At 44.5% G+C, this 18,057-nt stretch overlaps 1 protein-coding gene across 1 annotated transcript; it reads right to left on the bottom strand.

The window, feature by feature from the left end:
• Nucleotides 1-244: 244 nt before the first annotated feature.
• gdf5 (growth differentiation factor 5) lies at nucleotides 245-11,801 on the bottom strand. Its single transcript, XM_034204622.1, has 2 exons — nucleotides 10,859-11,801; nucleotides 245-1,775 (listed from the first exon to the last, which is right to left on the bottom strand). Exons 1-2 carry the CDS (start codon nucleotides 11,457-11,459, stop codon nucleotides 814-816), a joined length of 1,563 nt encoding a protein of 520 aa, XP_034060513.1. The 5' UTR covers nucleotides 11,460-11,801; the 3' UTR covers nucleotides 245-813.
• Between the last annotated feature and the right edge of the window lie 6,256 nt (nucleotides 11,802-18,057).

Genomic DNA, 18,057 nt, shown 5'->3' with positions numbered 1-18,057 from the left:
CTGTTCTCATATCGCTTTTTCATCGCCTAACTTCATCAACCAACGATGTGAATCCAACCTCGAAAACACTTGAAACCAAACACAGCCATCCTCGGGTTAATTTAGCATCTGGAAATCTTACGAATTCCTTTGATAGTTTAGTCTACAGAGTCTTTGGGAGGGCAGAGGTTCAAACTGATAGGAGTTTGGAGCTCAGTCAATTAGACATTTTTTATTGAAGAGTAGTTTATGCAACTTTCCCACATTTGGAGCAGGTCAGATTAGCACTTCATCACTGGCCTGTATTTATACATCAGAAATTCTTTACATGCTTTGTAGAAAAAGTCTCGGATAAGACACATAAAAATACTCCTCATTGTTCATGTGAATGGGGAAAAGGCACACTGGCAAATAAGTGCTGGAAGAAAGGGCATTTCTAAGTATAACTCATATTTCAATAGCATTTCCGTTACACGCAGACTTTGTACACCAATCAGAACATAGATATAAATCTGAACAACAAAAGCAGTTGGAGCCCAATATGAGAGCAAATCCAAAAAGTGTCTACGGTTGTTTTTGGCGTCTCTCAGATGCAACAAAAGTACACAAGTTTTATTGGATGGGTGTTAAAGAGCATCACCTCCATGAGTTCATCTCTCTCTGTTTAGTCTTGAACAGTCTGAGCTGTCTTTGGAATGCAGTCTGATAGTCCACTTGAGTCTGAGTTATGTCTGTTGCATAGCAGAGAATTGGTCATAAGAAAAGTGTTTTCTCAGTGTTTATAGTCCAACTTTAGGTAAGATCAGGGCAATCTATCATCCTCCAAAGTCTTTGCTACCTGCAGCCACACGTCTCCACCACCATGTCCTCGTACTGTTTGTAGACGACGTTATTAGCCGAGTCGATGTAGAGTATGCTGATCGGGCTGAGTCGTGTCGGGACGCAGCAGGTAGGCGGCGTGGACTCTGGGTCCATGGAGTTCATGAGGGTCTGAATGATGGCGTGGTTGGTGGGTTCCAGGTGCGAGCGGATGGGGAAGTCGCAGACGCCGTCGCAGTGAAAGGCCTCGTACTCCAGCGGCGCGATGATCCAGTCGTCCCAGCCCATCTCTTTAAAGTTCACGTGGAGTCGTCTCCGGTGGCATCGCGGCCTCGTCTGCGGCTTCACCAGCTGGCTCTGAGGGAGGGTCTGCACAGGTTTCTTAGCCCCCCTTGAAGCGGGAGCTCGGCGCATTCTCCGCTGCGTAACCAAGTACTCGTAGACGGTTTTGTTGTCGTGGCCCGACCGCGCTTTGATCTCATTGTAGAAGAGATCTCGCTTCTTGCTTTTGCCAAACGCCAGGAAGAAGGCCTTTTCCTTGTTGGTCCTTCCGGGTCGGGCAAATCCGAGCGAGCGCAGGTCCAAGGGGCGACCGCCTCGATGCTCCAGGGCCTCCAGTTCAAAGCACAGCTGCTGGGAGTGCTGGTTCTGCTGGGTTTTGAAGCCCTTGAAGACTTTCCAGCCATCGAACACTTCCCACTTGCTGCTGAACGCGCCTCCGCCGAGCAGGTCGTCCGAGGTCTTGGTCTGCAGCAGGACGGCCGGTTGTTTACCTGATGCGCAGGTGTACAGCTTCAGGCACGGGGACGATGCTCCTCCACCCCCTCCCTCAGAGGCCTGGGATCCCATGGAGGCCCTGCGGGGGTCGGACAGGCGCTTCCTCAGGATGCGTAGCTCGGCCCCCAGGAGCCCGTCTCGATCCAGAGAGCTGACGTTGAAGTGATACCTCTGACGTCTCAGCTGGGGCCCTCGCTCATCTGTGGGGGAGGACGGAGACACAGACAGAGGTATGAGTTACAGCTGATCGAAAACACAGGGAGGGAGACAAACCACTCGTAGACACACAGAACCTTAAGAATCATCTGTTTGCATTTCTTTTTACGCTGCTATGGACAATCTTGCACTAATGCACATTTCTCAAAGTTATGAAGTGACTGTTATTTTGTATATATTGATTGTTGTGCCTTTATTCATGTCTTAATGTGTGCATATGTGTCTGTTGATTGTGTATAGGATTTACATATTTTTATATATATTTGTATTCGGCATTTTGATCTCTCTGTACACACAAACTGAAAGATTGACAATAACGTTGACTTTGGCATATTTCTTGTTATTAAAATAAACACTGTTAACTCTACATGCTGTTGATCAATTCACAAAACACCAAGTTTGTATTAATTTTAATTTAATTTGCTGTAAATGTGTTCATGCCTCTCTGTGGACATACAGCGGTTATTAGTATCTTTAAAGGTGGGGTAGGTACGTTTGAGAAAGCAGCTCGAGTGCGCTAGAATTTGAAAATACACAACCGGAGAAAATCTGCCCCTTCCTCACAGAGCCCCTCCTCCAACACACAGGAACGCGCACATGACCAATGAGGGCAGAGATCAGTTTGTGCACAGATGGGAGGCTGACAGGCAGGTAGGCCATCCAGTTACTTTAGCCGGCTCAGATGATTGGTCGAGCTTTTTACAGCGCCACGGCTTCCAGAGTCAATGCATTTAAGATATTCATTGCTATCGGGATGTTCAGAGCATTCCATGGAATATAACAACAAGAGTATCTCGAGCCGGTTTCTCAAACTTACCCCACCTTTAATGTGTGTGTTGTGATTGCAGTGGTCCTGTCTGAGGTTGTAGTGGGACTTGATTTAGTTTTGTACTATATGTTAGGACCCTGGGTTTACAAAGCATTTCCTTTTACATGTATAATAGTTTACTTCTTTACTCATTTGCCTGCACATTGGTCACATTGTCTTGCACTATTTTATTTCTACTATGCTTCTTTTTGCACTGTTTTTATTGTTTTCTGTCTTATATATTTATGTTGCATTGTTGGAGGAGCTTAGGACTTCATTTTTCCTTTCCATACCTTCACGTGCACATGACAATAAAGCCTTCGAACCTTTAAGAAAATAAGAATGAAAGAAGGTACGAACGTTTATTTATAAAGCACGCTTCACCCAAAGGTATTTCAAAGTGCTTTACAAAAATGTAAAGTGTAAGATATGAAGTCCAACAGACCAACACAATTACATTTAAATACATGTGAAAACAGATATTTACAAAAAGCCAAGAGAATTAAAAGAAAAGGAGTTAAAAAAAGTGCAAAATACAAGAATAGAAGTCATTACCGTTTTCCTTCAGTTATTATGTTCTTAAAGAAAATCCTCTAACTACAATGCATGTCTGCAAAGGCATAGAATTATACCAAGGTCTGCGAAGATTCAATTAGTCGATCAACAACAAATATTATTTTTCAATATCCTCAGATGTGAAAATCCCATGCTTTTTAACGTCATGTTATTTAACTGAATATCTTTTGGTTTTGAAAACATAACTTTGGGCTGTGGTAAATGTGGTAGGTAGTTGCAACCCCAATGCAAACACACACACACACACTCACTCACACACACACACACACACACACACACACACACACACACACACACACACACACACACACACACACACACACACACACACACACATACCGCAAACAGGAAAACACATTTAAGGGTTAGAATAACGAAAATATTTACACATATCCTCACAGAATGCAAATACTCTACTTCTGCAGGTACACACACACACACACACACACACACACACACACACACACACACACACACTCACACACAAACACACACCACACACACACACACACACACACACACACACACACACACACACACACACACACACGCATGCACACACAGAAGGAATGACAATGGTGTGGTGTGTAATGTTTTTTTTCTTTTGCTGTCAGTGACGGAAACCAGTTAACGTCCATGTCCAAATGAAATCCAGCAATGAAATCTACTTACCCCCCCCCCCACACACACACACACACACACACACACACACACACACACACACACACACACACACACACACACACACACACACACACACACACACACACACACACACCACACACACACTGCTCACTTCTTCTCACGTCATTCCCCCTCCTTCCTATCCAGGACTTAAGCTGGCATTGAAAAGTACATTAGAACCAGACAGAGACCACAGCGGACTGTAAACAGGCCTCTTATTACAAAACCTGCAGCTATTTAACTGCCCATAGGCTGCTAACCAGCATCTGCTGCTGAGGACACAAACCAATGACAACACACACACTGGCCCGTCTCTGTGGAAGATCTGATTAAGGCTCAAACTGAGAGGAATTTGTATTTTTAAAACACTCTCAGTGATGGATGGATGTTTATTAAAGGGCCCCTACTCAGCTGATGTTCAGGTGTATATCAGTATGTAGTGTCTCTACTTTAAAGAGTCCTCTCCTGCTGATGTTCAGGTGTGTATCAGTATGTAGTGTCTCTACTTTAAAGAGTCCTCTCCTGCTGATGTTCAGGTGTATATCAGTATGTAGTGTCTCTACTTTAAAGAGTCCTCTCCTGCTGATGTTCAGGTGTATATCAGTGTGTAGTGTCTCTACTTTAAAGAGTCCTCTCCTGCTGATGTTCAGGTGTGTATCAGTATGTAGTGTCTCTACTTTAAAGAGTCCTCTCCTGCTGATGTTCAGGTGTATATCAGTGTGTAGTGTCTCTACTTTAAAGAGTCCTCTCCTGCTGATGTTCAGGTGTATATCAGTATGTAGTGTCTCTACTTTAAAGAGTCCTCTCCTGCTGATGTTCAGGTGTATATCAGTATGTAGTGTCTCTTCTTTAAAGAGTCCTCTCCTGCTGATGTTCAGGTGTATATCAGTATGTAGTGTCTCTACTTAAAGAGTCCTCTCCTGCTGATGTTTCAGGTGTATATCAGTATGTAGTGTCTCTACTTTAAAGAGTCCTCTCCTGCTGATGTTCAGGTGTATATCAGTGTGTAGTGTCTCTACTTTAAAGAGTCCTCTCCTGCTGATGTTCAGGTGTATATCAGTATGTAGTGTCTCTACTTTAAAGAGTCCTCTCCTGCTGATGTTCAGGTGTATATCAGTGTGTAGTGTCTCTACTTTAAAGAGTCCTCTCCTGCTGATGTTCAGGTGTATATCAGTATGTAGTGTCTCTACTTTAAAGAGTCCTCTCCTGCTGATGTTCAGGTGTATATCAGTATGTAGTGTCTCTATTTTAAAGAGTCCTCTCCTGCTGATGTTCAGGTGTATATCAGTATGTAGTGTCTCTACTTTAAAGAGTCCTCTGCTGCTGATGTTCAGGTGTATATCAGTATGTAGTGTCTCTACTTTAAAGAGTTCTCTCCTGCTGATGTTCAGGTGTATATCAGTATGTAGTGTCTCTACTTTAAAGAGTTCTCTCCTGCTGATGTTCAGGTGTATATCAGTATGTAGTGTCTCTACTTTAAAGAGTCCTCTCCTGCTGATGTTCAGGTGTATATCAGTATGTAGTGTCTCTACTTTAAAGAGTCCTCTCCTGCTGATGTTCAGGTGTATATCAGTATGTAGTGTCTCTACTTTAAAGAGTCCTCTCCTGCTGATGTTCAGGTGTATATCAGTATGTAGTGTCTCTACTTTAAAGAGTCCTCTCCTGCTGATGTTCAAGTGTATATCAGTATGTAGTGTCTCTACTTTAAAGAGTTCTCTCCTGCTGGTGTTCAGGTGTATATTAGTATGTAGTGTCTCTACTTTAAAGAGTCCTCTCCTGCTGATGTTCAGGTGTATATCAGTATGTAGTGTCTCTACTTTAAAGAGTCCTCTCCTGCTGATGTTCAGTTGTATATCAGTATGTGGTGTCTCTACTTTAAAGAGTCCTCTCCTGCTGATGTTCAGGTGTATATCAGTATGTGGTGTCTCTACTTTAAAGAGTCCTCTCCTGCTGATGTTCAGGTGTATATCAGTATGTAGTGTCTCTACTTTAAAGAGTCCGCTCCTGCTGATGTTCAGGTGTATATCAGTATGTAGTGTCTCTACTTTAAAGAGTCCTCTCCTGCTGATGTTCAGGTGTATATCAGTATGTAGTGTCTCTACTTTAAAGAGTCCTCTGCTGCTGATGTTCAGGTGTATATCAGTATGTAGTGTCTCTACTTTAAAGAGTCCTCTGCTGCTGATGTTCAGGTGTATATCAGTGTGTAATGTCTCTACTTTAAAGAGTCCTCTCCTGCTGATGTTCAGGTGTATATCAGTATGTAGAGTCTCTACTTTAAAGAGTCCTCTCCTGCTGATGTTCAGGTGTATATCAGTATGTAGTGTCTCTACTTTAAAGAGTCCTCTCCTGCTGATGTTCAGGTGTATATCAGTATGTAGTGTCTCTACTTTAAAGAGTCCTCTCCTGCTGATGTTCAGGTGTATATCAGTATGTAGTGTCTCTACTTTAAAGAGTCCTCTCCTGCTGATGTTCAGGTGTGTATCAGTATGTAGTGTCTCTACTTTAAAGAGTCCTCTCCTGCTGATGTTCAGGTGTATATCAGTATGTAGTGTCTCTACTTTAAAGAGTCCTCTGCTGCTGATGTTCAGGTGTATATCATTGTGTAGTGTCTCTACTTTAAAGAGTCCTCTCCTGCTGATGTTCAGGTGTATATCGGTATGTAGTGTCTCTACTTTAAAGAGTCCTCTCCTGCTGATGTTCAGGTGTATATCAGTATGTAGTTTCTCTACTTTAAAGAGTCCTCTCCTGTTGATGTTCAGGTGTATATCAGTATGTAGTGTCTCTACTTTAAAGAGTCCTCTCCTGCTGATGTTCAGGTGTATATCAGTATGTAGTGTCTCTACTTTAAAGAGTCCTCTCCTGTTGATGTGCAGGTGTATATCAGTATGTAGTGTCTCTACTTTAAAGAGTCCTCTCCTGCTGATGTTCAGGTGTATATCAGTATGTAGTGTCTCTACTTTAAAGAGTCCTCTCCTGCTGATGTTCAGGTGTATATCAGTATGTAGTGTCTCTACTTTAAAGAGTCCTCTCCTGCTGATGTTCAGGTGTATATCAGTATGTAGTGTCTCTACTTTAAAGAGTCCTCTCCTGCTGATGTTCAGGTGTATATCAGTATGTAGTGTCTCTACTTTAAAGAGTCCTCTCCTGCTGATGTTCAGGTGTCATCATTCATGTCTCAATGATTTAATGTTAATAAAGCTCTTTATTTTTCTCATACTGCCTGTACTGCAGAGAGAGGAATTGAGTCTCCCCTCATTGAAAAAATAATGTCCGAGTTTGTTTTCTACGTATACTTGAGTCTTTCCTTCCGTTTTTCTGCTTTATTTCCTTCTTCAAATGGTCTGAAAGCACGGAAATCATCCATGCAACATGTGGCCAAATAGAGGAAAAGTAGAGAAGAAAGTGATGTGTCGGCCTCATGCGGGGGAGGTCACCGGCGATTTGCTGAGGACACACTAAACAAATAAAGCCCAAATTAAAAGTACATTAAGTGCTTGAAATGTAAACCTTTAGCAGGGCTAGAAATATTAAACCCTGGTCATTTAAACATTGTTTTAAACAGTTTTACACCGTAAAGATAACATTACACAGGGGGGCCAGCCTACTTGTGGCTGGAGGAGTGTTTATTTACCCTCCGAGGCCGTGGATCAGCAGCGACTCACCAGATGGCCAGAAACACACAGAAAGCTAACAGCATGCACATATACATACACGAGTATAAATATACACAGCTACATGCATGAGCACTGGCCCGTGGCAACTTGGTTTTAAGTCATAAATATTTCACTCGAATATTAAAAACAGGGCAAAACGTTAAACGGGAAATAATCCTTGGGGATACATTTAAAAGTTTAACAGTGAATAATAGTTTTTGGAAGTACGCGACATTGTCCATTGAATGTGAAACCTTGTGTAATGTTCACATGTTGGTGCTGTTCGGTCAAATTGAACAAGGAGTTGATCAGTACAGGGGCTGACGTGCAAACACGTAACAACGGCCCAAAACATTAACCCTGCTGCAGCTTCAGATGTGAGGGGGGCGAGGGAGGGACTGACGGCCGACACATCACTTTCTTCTCTACTTTTCCTCTATTTTGCCACATGTTGCATGGATGATTTCCGTGCCTTCAGACATTTGAAGAAGTTAATAAAGCAGAAAAAGGAAGGAAGGATGAAGTATAGTTAGAAAATAAACTAGAATATTATTTTTTTCAATGAGGGGAGGCTCATAAACTAAAAATCCTCTCTCTATATTGCAATACTATGGTGGCCGTCAACAGCCACGAACACTTCCATTAGGAACCACGATGCAGCTTCAGAACACAATCAGACTTTAGTTCCACCTGGAGTAAATCCACCAGCTACCCTGCAGTATACAAAGTACTTCAAACTAGCTGCACCTTCACCAGCTTTGAGAACACTTTCATGATCAATCATTATAAAACATATATATATATTATTCTGAAATGGACCAATCTGCACAACGACTACTTTTACTGTCTTTCACTATATTTTGATGATAATACTTTTCTACTTTCACTTGAGGAACATTTTGAATGCAGGACTTTTACTGTAATAGAGTATTCCTACACTCTGGTACTTCTACTTTTACTCAAGTACAAGATCTGAGTACTTCTACTTTTACTCAAGTACTAGATCTGAGTACTTCTACTTTTACTCAAGTACAAGATCTGAGTACTTCTACTTTTACTCAAGTACTAGATCTGAGTACTTCTACTTTTACTCAAGTACTAGATCTGAGTACTTCTACTTTTACTGAAGTACAAGATCTGAGTACTTCTACTTTTACTCAAGAACAATATCTGAGTACTTCTACTTTTACTCAAGTACAAGATCTGAGTACTTCTACTTTTACTCAAGTACAAGATCTGAGTACTTCTACTTTTACTACAAGATCTGAGTACTTCTACTTTTACTCAAGTACAAGATCTGAGTACTTCTACTTTTAGTCAAGTACAAGATCTGAGTACTTCTACTTTTACTCAAGTACAAGATCTGAGTACTTCTACTTTTACTCAAGAACAATATATGAGTACTTCTACTTTTACTCAAGTACAAGATCTGAGTACTTCTACTTTTACTCAAGTACAAGATCTGAGTACTTCTACTTTTACTACAATATCTGAGTACTTCTACTTTTACTCAAGTACAAGATCTGAGTACTTCTACTTTTACTAAAAGATCTGAGTACTTCTACTTTTACTCAAGTATAAGATCTGAGTACTTCTACTTTTACTACAAGATCTGAGTACTTCTACTTTTACTCAAGTATAAGATCTGTGTACTTCTACTTTTACTCAATTACAAGATCTGAGTACTTCTACTTTTACTCAAGAACAATATCTGAGTACTTCTACTTTTACTCAAGTACAATATCTGAGTACTTCTACTTTTACTCAAGTACAAGATCTGAGTACTTCTACTTTTACTCAAGTACAAGATCTGAGTACTTCTACTTTTACTCAAGTACAAGATCTGAGTACTTCTACTTTTACTACAAGATCTGAATACTTCTACTTTTACTCAAGTACAAGATCTGAGTACTTCTACTTTTACTCAAGAACAATATCAGAGTACTTCTACTTTTACTCAAGATCTGAGTACTTCTACTTTTACTCAATATCTGAGTATTTCTCAGAGTCGTCTTTTTCCCATCATCCCCTCTGTTACGTCACGCTCTCTGAACACATTGAGAGGATGTACTGCTTGCTTCCTCCTGAGTGTGACCTTCATCGCCTCCTCTTCACTCACAGAACCACCCTCTCACCTCCTTTGCCACAGCGTCACACTGTCTGTTCGTCTGCTAAAGTGCATGCACATTTATGTTGTATATTTCATATTCTGAAGACACGAGAATAGAATTGAAAGGGGTGAAGCCCTCTGTAATGGGCACACAGCACCCAGTGTCATGTGCTCTCTGTGTGTAACCCATAGTTACCAGGAGCAGTGGGTCAGCGCTCGTATCGTTCTGAGGTTAATATGCATGGGTGTTCCTGTGTGTGTTTGAACTCGTGCTTTGCCTTGTGGCAAAATGTGGGACCCATGAAGTTCCTCCTCTTGTGTCCCTTCCTTTGTCTGTTTCCTGATTCATAATGAGATGAATCACACCTCTATAGTGAGTCATGTGATCAATGCCCAACACGTTTCAAACACAAGGAGCAATAAGCAGAAGGGGGTGTTTTATCATGCTTCACTGCTGCACCTCCTGTAATCCACTGCATGCACGTTAAATCACCAGAAAGAGCTTTTCAGCATCAATCTGTTTTATTAGAAAGTAGGTTTACACATACGAGGAATTTTCTTTCGTGATTGCGGTGCATTCAAAGACACAGAAAGAAGAAGCTAAACACAATACAATGAAAGTATCTGTTATAACGTTATAATGAGTACAGAGGTGTTTTCCATCTGCTCTGCCCTGTGTTTCCTGCAAACACAGATCATAAAGAAGTATTACATTGAGCCACATTTACTTACACCACAGTTACCATTGTTGTTTGGATGGGATTTTAGAGAGCCATAAATGGACAAATAAAACCTTCAAACAGCAGCAGGAAACATGCAGAGGAACAGTGAACGAGGACTGCTACAGGATGTGTATTTGTGTTTCTTTTGTGTCAGGTAACATTAAGCTTTGGCTCTTTTCTGCTGTAACAATGTGAATATCCCCTCTATGGTACTAAAAGTATTCTGATCTGATTCACATTCACCCCTTCACACACAGTCATAGAGTCAGGGGCTGCCATACAAGATGCCCCCTGCTCGAAGGAAGCTAGCATTCAGAACCCGTTGGCCATGCAATTAGAAGTCCACATTTAGCCAAAGAACACCTCAACATGTCGACAACACAGTCAGCATTCTGGTGATATTGTGTGAAATGTACTTAGGTTAGCGGCAATAAAAACATGCAACTCTCTCCAAACAGCAGCAGGAACATGCAGAGGATCAGTTTCTGGGTGAAACGAGAGAAAGTGAGGTTACCTTGTCCTCGGTCCACGAAGCTGGTGATGGTGTTGGCCAGCCCGGCCTCGTGCAGCGCGCTGCTGTTCAGATCCCCGGTGGAGAGGGACCAGTACAGAGACAGCATGTAGTCGTGCGGGGTGACCAGCGGCTGCACGGCTCTCTGCGGAGCCCCGGTGCGCACGAGAGCAGCGGGAACCTTCCCCACCTTTTCCCCCGGTGAGCCAGCAGCAGCACCGACTACAGTCCCGACTCCTTTCCCCGCTGCACGTGCGCTCAGAGCGGCAGGAGCTTTACGCACGGGCTCTTTACGCACCGGGATGCCCGCGCGGTTCACTGGCACCACTGCACTGCGCGGAGGCGACGCTGCAGGAGCTGTAATTTTGCTTTTAATACCAGTCGTCTCTCCTTTTATTAACGGAGGACCGGCACGGATCCGCGTAATCCTCGCAGGACTCACCGGGGACGGTTTCCACGCCCCGAGCACCGGTTGCCTTCCTGCGGCTGGTGTTCTGCCGGCTCTCCCTCCTCCTGTCGGTCTGCTGAGGGAACCGAGGACGGGATGCAGGAAAAGCAGAGTCCAGCAGCTGAGCAGAAGACAGACTCGCTTCACGACTTTCATCCTAAAGCCCTGTCGCGCTTTGCCAGGCCGTCATGGTAATAAGGCGCAGAAATGTTCAGAAATAAAAAATCAGTTTGGTTAAAAGTAAGAAGAGGGAGCAGTCCTGTTCTGCCCGACTCTCTCATCCTCTGAGTTTCCTCTCAGGGGTGAAGTGAACAGCTTCTCCCGGCTGTGCGCTGTGGACATGTGAACGGTTGTAAAGGCAAAGATGTGGACTCAGAGTTATTAGAAACAAGTCCTGCAGACCCTTATTCTCCCAGCCGTCCTGCGCAGGAACCATAGTGCAGCTCCGGGCTGTGGGATAAGAGCAGACATCCAGAGAAAGGCTGAGGACATGTGGACCTGCAGTAAAGCCTCCGCGGCGCGACTCTGCTGCGGATCCGGAGAGAAACTTCTTTAAATCCCACTTTTTTTTTCAAGAATGGCGTAATGCCGCTGCCTCCGTTTTTTTTCTCCTTCCCTACAAAGTTTGAACTCCGTCCAGGGAAAATATTTCACACACACACACACACACACACACACACACACACACACACACACACACACACACACCAACCTGCAGGTGCTCCAAAAAAAAAATCCTCCAACAAACCTGAGCGCAGGAATTGGAAACGGAATTCCAGCAAGCAGTTTTAATTACCCCGTGACGTCACGCTGTCCGGAGTCATTTAACAGCAATATTTCTTCCTCCCCTCTTTCCACCAATGACTCACCCGAGCTGTTACACTACATGGCACAAAACACCCCAAAACACACCCAGAAGAAAGCACAGGAAAAAAACGTTGCATTATGTCATATGAAGTGAGCAGACACACACACACACACACACACACAGACTTAATTAATACTATGATCAGAGCTAGAGGAAGTTCTCAGATATTTTACCTAAGTATAAGTAGCAATACTACATTGTAAGAATACTCAGTAACAAGTCAAAGTACTGCACATGCAAATAAAGAAACATCTTCACCCACTTAATAACACGCGCAACATTAGCATCAAAATAGAGTTAAAGTACCAAAAGTACTTGTTATGCATTATGGACAATTTCAGAAGCATAAAGTGACTGCATTATGATTATTGATGCATCACAGCTGGTAAAGGTTGGAGATCATTTTAATTACTTATGAAACTCGTAAGAAATTAAACATGATGTTCATTAGCATATGTAATCCAACTATGTATATTTAAATTGAACTGCTTAAAAAAAAACTCAATATCGTCATGAATCCAAGACATTCGGGACAATTAGCTTTGTATTACCTTATAAATATAACGGTTGAATTGAGTAACAAGCTGTTCTAATCCACTATAGTTCTTTTAAATCTAAATGTCATGATTGGATTAAAATATGTTGTTTTTGGGGCATTTTAGTGAAATAATTGATGGTGGCGTTTTTCTTCTGACAGTAGTCTCAACCTTAGGGTTTCATTTGCTCAGCATCAGGGAACTGTACGGAGGCTGACTCTTCCATCAGGAGAAACACGCTGGAGACCAGGGGACACTAAAGAGTGACGCACACAGCTGGGAGACCAGGGGACACTAAAGAGTGACGCACACAGCTGGGAGACCAGGGGACACTAAAGAGTGACGCACACAGCTGGAGACCAGGGGACACTAAAGAGTGACACACAAAGCTGGGAGACCAGGGGACACTAAAGAGTGACGCACACAGCTGGGAGACCAGGGGACACTAAAGAGTGACGCACACAGCTGGGAGACCAGGGGACACTAAAGAGTGACGCACACAGCTGGGAGACCAGGGGACACTAAAGAGTGACGCACAAAGCTGGAGACCATGGGACACTAAAGAGTGACGCACACAGCTGGAGACCAGGGGACACTAAAGAGTGACGCACACAGCTGGGAGACCAGGGGACACTAAAGAGTGACGCACACAGCTGGAGACCAGGGGACACTAAAGAGTGACGCACACAGCTGGAGACCAGGGGACACTAAAGAGTGACGCACACAGCTGGAGACCAGGGGACACTAAAGAGTGACGCACACAGCTGGGAGACCAGGGGACACTAAAGAGTGACGCACAAAGCTGGAGACCATGGGACACTAAAGAGTGACGCACACAGCTGGAGACCAGGGGACACTAAAGAGTGACGCACACAGCTGGGAGACCAGGGGACACTAAAGAGTGACGCACACAGCTGGGAGACCAGGGGACACTAAAGAGTGACGCACACAGCTGGAGACCAGGGGACACTAAAGAGTGACGCACACAGCTGGAGACCAGGGGACACTAAAGAGTGACGCACACAGCTGGGAAACCAGGGGACACTAAAGAGTGACGCACACAGCTGGAGACCAGGGGACACTAAAGAGTGACGCACACAGCTGGAGACCAGGGGACAATAAAGAGTGACGCACACAGCTGGGAGACCAGGGGACACTAAAGAGTGACGCACACATCTGGAGACCAGGGGACACTAAAGAGTGACGCACACAGCTGGAGACCAGGGGACACTAAAGAGTGACGCACACAGCTGGAGACCAGGGGACACTAAAGAGTGACAAACACAGCTGGAGACCAGGGGACACTAAAGAGTGACGCACACATGGAGACCAGGGAACACTAAAGAGTGACGCACACAGCTGGAGACCAGGGGACACTAAAGAGTGACGCACACAGCTGGGAGACCAGGGGACACTAAAGAGTGACGCACATATGGAGACCAGGGGACACTAAAGAGTGACGCACACAGCTGGAGACCAGGGGACACTAAAGAGTGACGCACACAGCTGGAGACAAGGGGACACTAAACAGTGACGCACAAAGCTGGAGACCAGGGGACACTAAACAGTGACGCACAGAGCTCGGAGACCAGGGGACACTAAACAGTGATGCACACAGCTGGAGACCAGGGGACACTAAAGAGTGATGCACACAGCTGGGATACCAGGGGACACTAAAGAGTGACGCACACAGCTGGAGACCAGGGGACACTAAAGAGTGACGCACACAACTGGGAGACCAGGGGACACTAAACAGTGATGCACACAGCTGGGAGACCAGGGGACACTAAAGAGTGACGCACACAGCTGGGAGACCAGGGGACACTAAAGAGTGACGCACACAGCTGGAGACCAGGGGACACTAAAGAGTGACGGACACATGGAGACCAGGGAACACTAAAGAGTGACGCACACAGCTGGAGACCAGGGGACACTAAAGAGTGACGCACACAGCTGGGAGACCAGGGGACACTAAAGAGTGACGCACATATGGAGACCAAGGGACACTAAAGAGTGACGCACACAGCTGGAGACCAGGGGACACTAAAGAGTGACGCACACAGCTGGAGACAAGGGGACACTAAACAGTGACGCACACAGCTGGAGACCAGGGGACACTAAACAGTGACGCACACAGCTCGGAGACCAGGGGACACTAAACAGTGATGCACACAGCTGGAGACCAGGGGACACTAAAGAGTGATGCACACAGCTGGGATACCAGGGGACACTAAAGAGTGACGCACACAGCTGGAGACCAGGGGACACTAAAGAGTGACGCACACAGCTGGGAGACCAGGGGACACTAAACAGTGATGCACACAGCTGGGAGACCAGGGGACACTAAAGAGTGACGCACACAGCTGGGAGACCAGGGGACACTAAAGAGTGACGCACACAGCTGGAGACCAGGGGACACTAAAGAGTGACGCACACAGCTGGGAGACCAGGGGACACTAAAGAGTGACGCACACAGCTGGGAGACCAGGGGACACTAAAGAGTGACGCACACAGCTGGGACCGGAGCGCTTGGTGAAGTTCGGGGATTATAAATCCCAAAAAGCGGTACTGCATGTTGACGAAACACTTACAAATATGCACGTTTCTTCTAATGGGAATGTTAAGGGCCATTTCAGCGCATTTGCACCTTTAGGCCACCTTACGAATGACTCAGAAAATATAAATAATTCAATAAATAAAGTCACTGCTTTGCTCAGTAGAGACTGGTTGCAGAGTCAGGCCTGAGAACATCCACATCTGCATTCTCCACTTGTTTTAGTTTCCTACATTTCGCAGGAAGTAGATTCTTAAACTCTTTGCCAGTTTAATTCCTGAAGCTTCAGCTTCGTGTCATAAATTCAACGTAGCCCATGCTACGAATGATTAGCAGCCGAGAAGCTTGGGTTTGATTTTGGCCATGGAGGAGGGTCTCTGGTGGTTTGTAACGGGAGCCTCTCAGCTGCGTATGAGGGCATGATGGACGAGCAGGAGTGATTGGATAATATGAGGCTGTCATGGATCACATAACATCAACCTGATGCAGTCAATTCAGCTAAACAGCTAACGGATGTGAGTAACAGTGACTGGCCAAGTAGCGGGGCTCAGTAACAGCTTCATGTTTGATTTAATGGTACATCGCGGCGCCGTGTAATACATCTCTGCTGCTTTCACACAGTACACTGTTGTTTTTCTCTCAGCCCTTTCAATTTGGAGCTGTAATTTTATCCCAGACCACGACAGACTGACTTTATGTGCAGATAATTGTGGCCAAAACACATTAGGAACCGCAAGTCTGAGAATCAACTGTGTTTGGCTTTAATTTGAGTTTATAGCACATGTAATGCTCTATAAACATCAGAAAATCATACACAATGAAAGTTTGCCTGAAGTTGGTGCTAGAGAAAAGCCACTTCATATCTGTATGCTGGGTGTTTAATGACATATCCAGTGAAAGTAGCCGGTAGGCATCAGCTTTAAGCTTCATCAACCCTCTCTGTTAATTCCCCGTATGTTTCACATGCAGTTTTTTATGGCGAGGGATGCGTTTCCAAGGAAACGACATATGACTACACCCAATAATTGGTGTAGAGCTGTTCAGGGCCGGAGTGTTAATGATAATCTGAAGTCTGGTGGCGTTTCGAAAATGTTCCGTGGAGTTATGACAACATCATGTTTCATGGCGAGGGATCTGTTGCCATGGAAACGGCATATGATGAGACCTCCGATTTGGCGTAGAGCTGTTGAGGCATAGACCGGTGATATACATGTGAAGTTTGATGGCGATCGGACTGTGTCCATTGCAGTTAAAGCGATATCGTGTTTTATTGCGAGGGATGCGTTGCTATGGAAACGCCACATTATGAAACCTCAGATTTAACGTAGAGCTGTTCAGGGCCGCAGTGTTAACCATCATGTGACGTTTGTCAGTTGGAGTTATGACATCATCGTGTTCCATGGTGAGGGACCGCCTAGCAACGAGCAAACTTGAAAATGGCCGCCGCATAGCGACAACGCCGTTACGTGAAAAGTTGCGATTTTGATAACTTTTAATCTCCCAGGTCTCGAGAAGCTACGCAGCTAGAAATCTTTGGTTCTAAAAACATTCTGAGAATGTTACCATTCACCATTCTAGGAATGTTGTCAGCGGGAATGTTCTTCTGAAAGGTAGGATTACTTTCTCTAAAAACGTTCTTAAAATATTTGGTGATAATCTTCTTTAAATGTGTTTGATGACATTGTTAGAACATTATGCCCTACTATTCTTAAAACGTTTTGAGCTGCAAGTTAGATTTGTTTATGTTGCCAGAATGTTATTATTTTAGAGTAGGATAACTTATCGGAGGTATTGTTTTTTTTTTTTATGTGACCAGCAGCTAGTACAAGCCACTGTCGGTGTCACATGTACTGGAGGGGACCCAGAATCAGACTCGGAATCAGCTGGTGAAACATTTGTTTATCAGAAAAGGGGAGCAGGGGGTGGAGGTTGGTTATGGCAGCAGTGGGAAACAGTTGTTCCACCCTGGAACAACTGTTTCCCACTGCTGCCATGTGGGTGTGGGTAGAGAGGCCTGGCTGGTCTTGGGAGTGTGGAAGGCCTTGGATTCCTCCTGGGAGAGACATACAAATGAGTGTGAGGCAAAAGCAGGCAAAGTTGTCAAAGAATATGCTGGCAAAAAGGTAGAGCGGCCGCAACAAACCGTTCACGGCAACAATCCGGCAGGGAATGAGTGCAGGCTGCAGGCTTTCATAGTGTGGCTGATGAGCAGGTTGCAGGTGTGGTTGATTGGAGATTGCTCCCAGCCGCGTCGAGCAGACCAGCAGGCAGGGAAGAGAGAGACGTTGGCCGTTTCTCAATCTCGAGGATTCTGGCTTCCAAGCCAATATTTCAAGGATGCTACGTCATTGAGTGCCGCCGAAGTACTGTTCCAATGTCCAGCATACTTGGAATTCTACCGAGGCCGCGTCCTTGGTTTGGGGGTAATTTCGAGGCTGCACATGGGTAGACTTCGCGTCCTTAAAATCCTCACAATGCTTTGCGCACAGACCAATTTCAAAAACCCTTGAGGAGAATGGCTGAACTGACGCAGCACACATTGAAATGTAAGTATGGTGGCGTAGAACATGTGTTGGTAAATATGTGACTTTGTTACATTTGTTTGTTTTCACCAAAATGTGTTCCTGAAAGTAAAGCGAGTTCATAATTAGATAGACATCGTGAGGTATATATTTTTGGTACAGTTTGTGTTGAAACCGTTGGAGAGTGGCACACTTGTTAGCCTGTTCCATTCTTCTTCGTTTTCCGAAGCCGTGGCTTGGAAGCATACTTGCTTCGTTTTTGAAGGAAGTGACT

Source organism: Gymnodraco acuticeps, unplaced genomic scaffold, assembly GCF_902827175.1.
Source record: "Gymnodraco acuticeps unplaced genomic scaffold, fGymAcu1.1, whole genome shotgun sequence".
In the NCBI taxonomy this organism is placed as follows: domain Eukaryota; kingdom Metazoa; phylum Chordata; class Actinopteri; order Perciformes; family Bathydraconidae; genus Gymnodraco; species Gymnodraco acuticeps.
The sequence above is the reverse complement of the archived record's forward strand: the minus strand, read 5'-3'. Positions and strand labels throughout refer to the sequence as shown.

Coding starts and splice junctions, on each gene's coding strand:
- gdf5 (XM_034204622.1), bottom strand. CDS start 11,459: ATGAAAGTCGTGAAGCGAGTCTGTCTTCTGCTCAGCTGCTGGACTCTG. Junction 1,776..10,858: donor CTTCGTGGACCGAGGACAAG/GTAACCTCACTT, acceptor CCTCCCCCACAG/ATGAGCGAGGGCCCCAGCTG.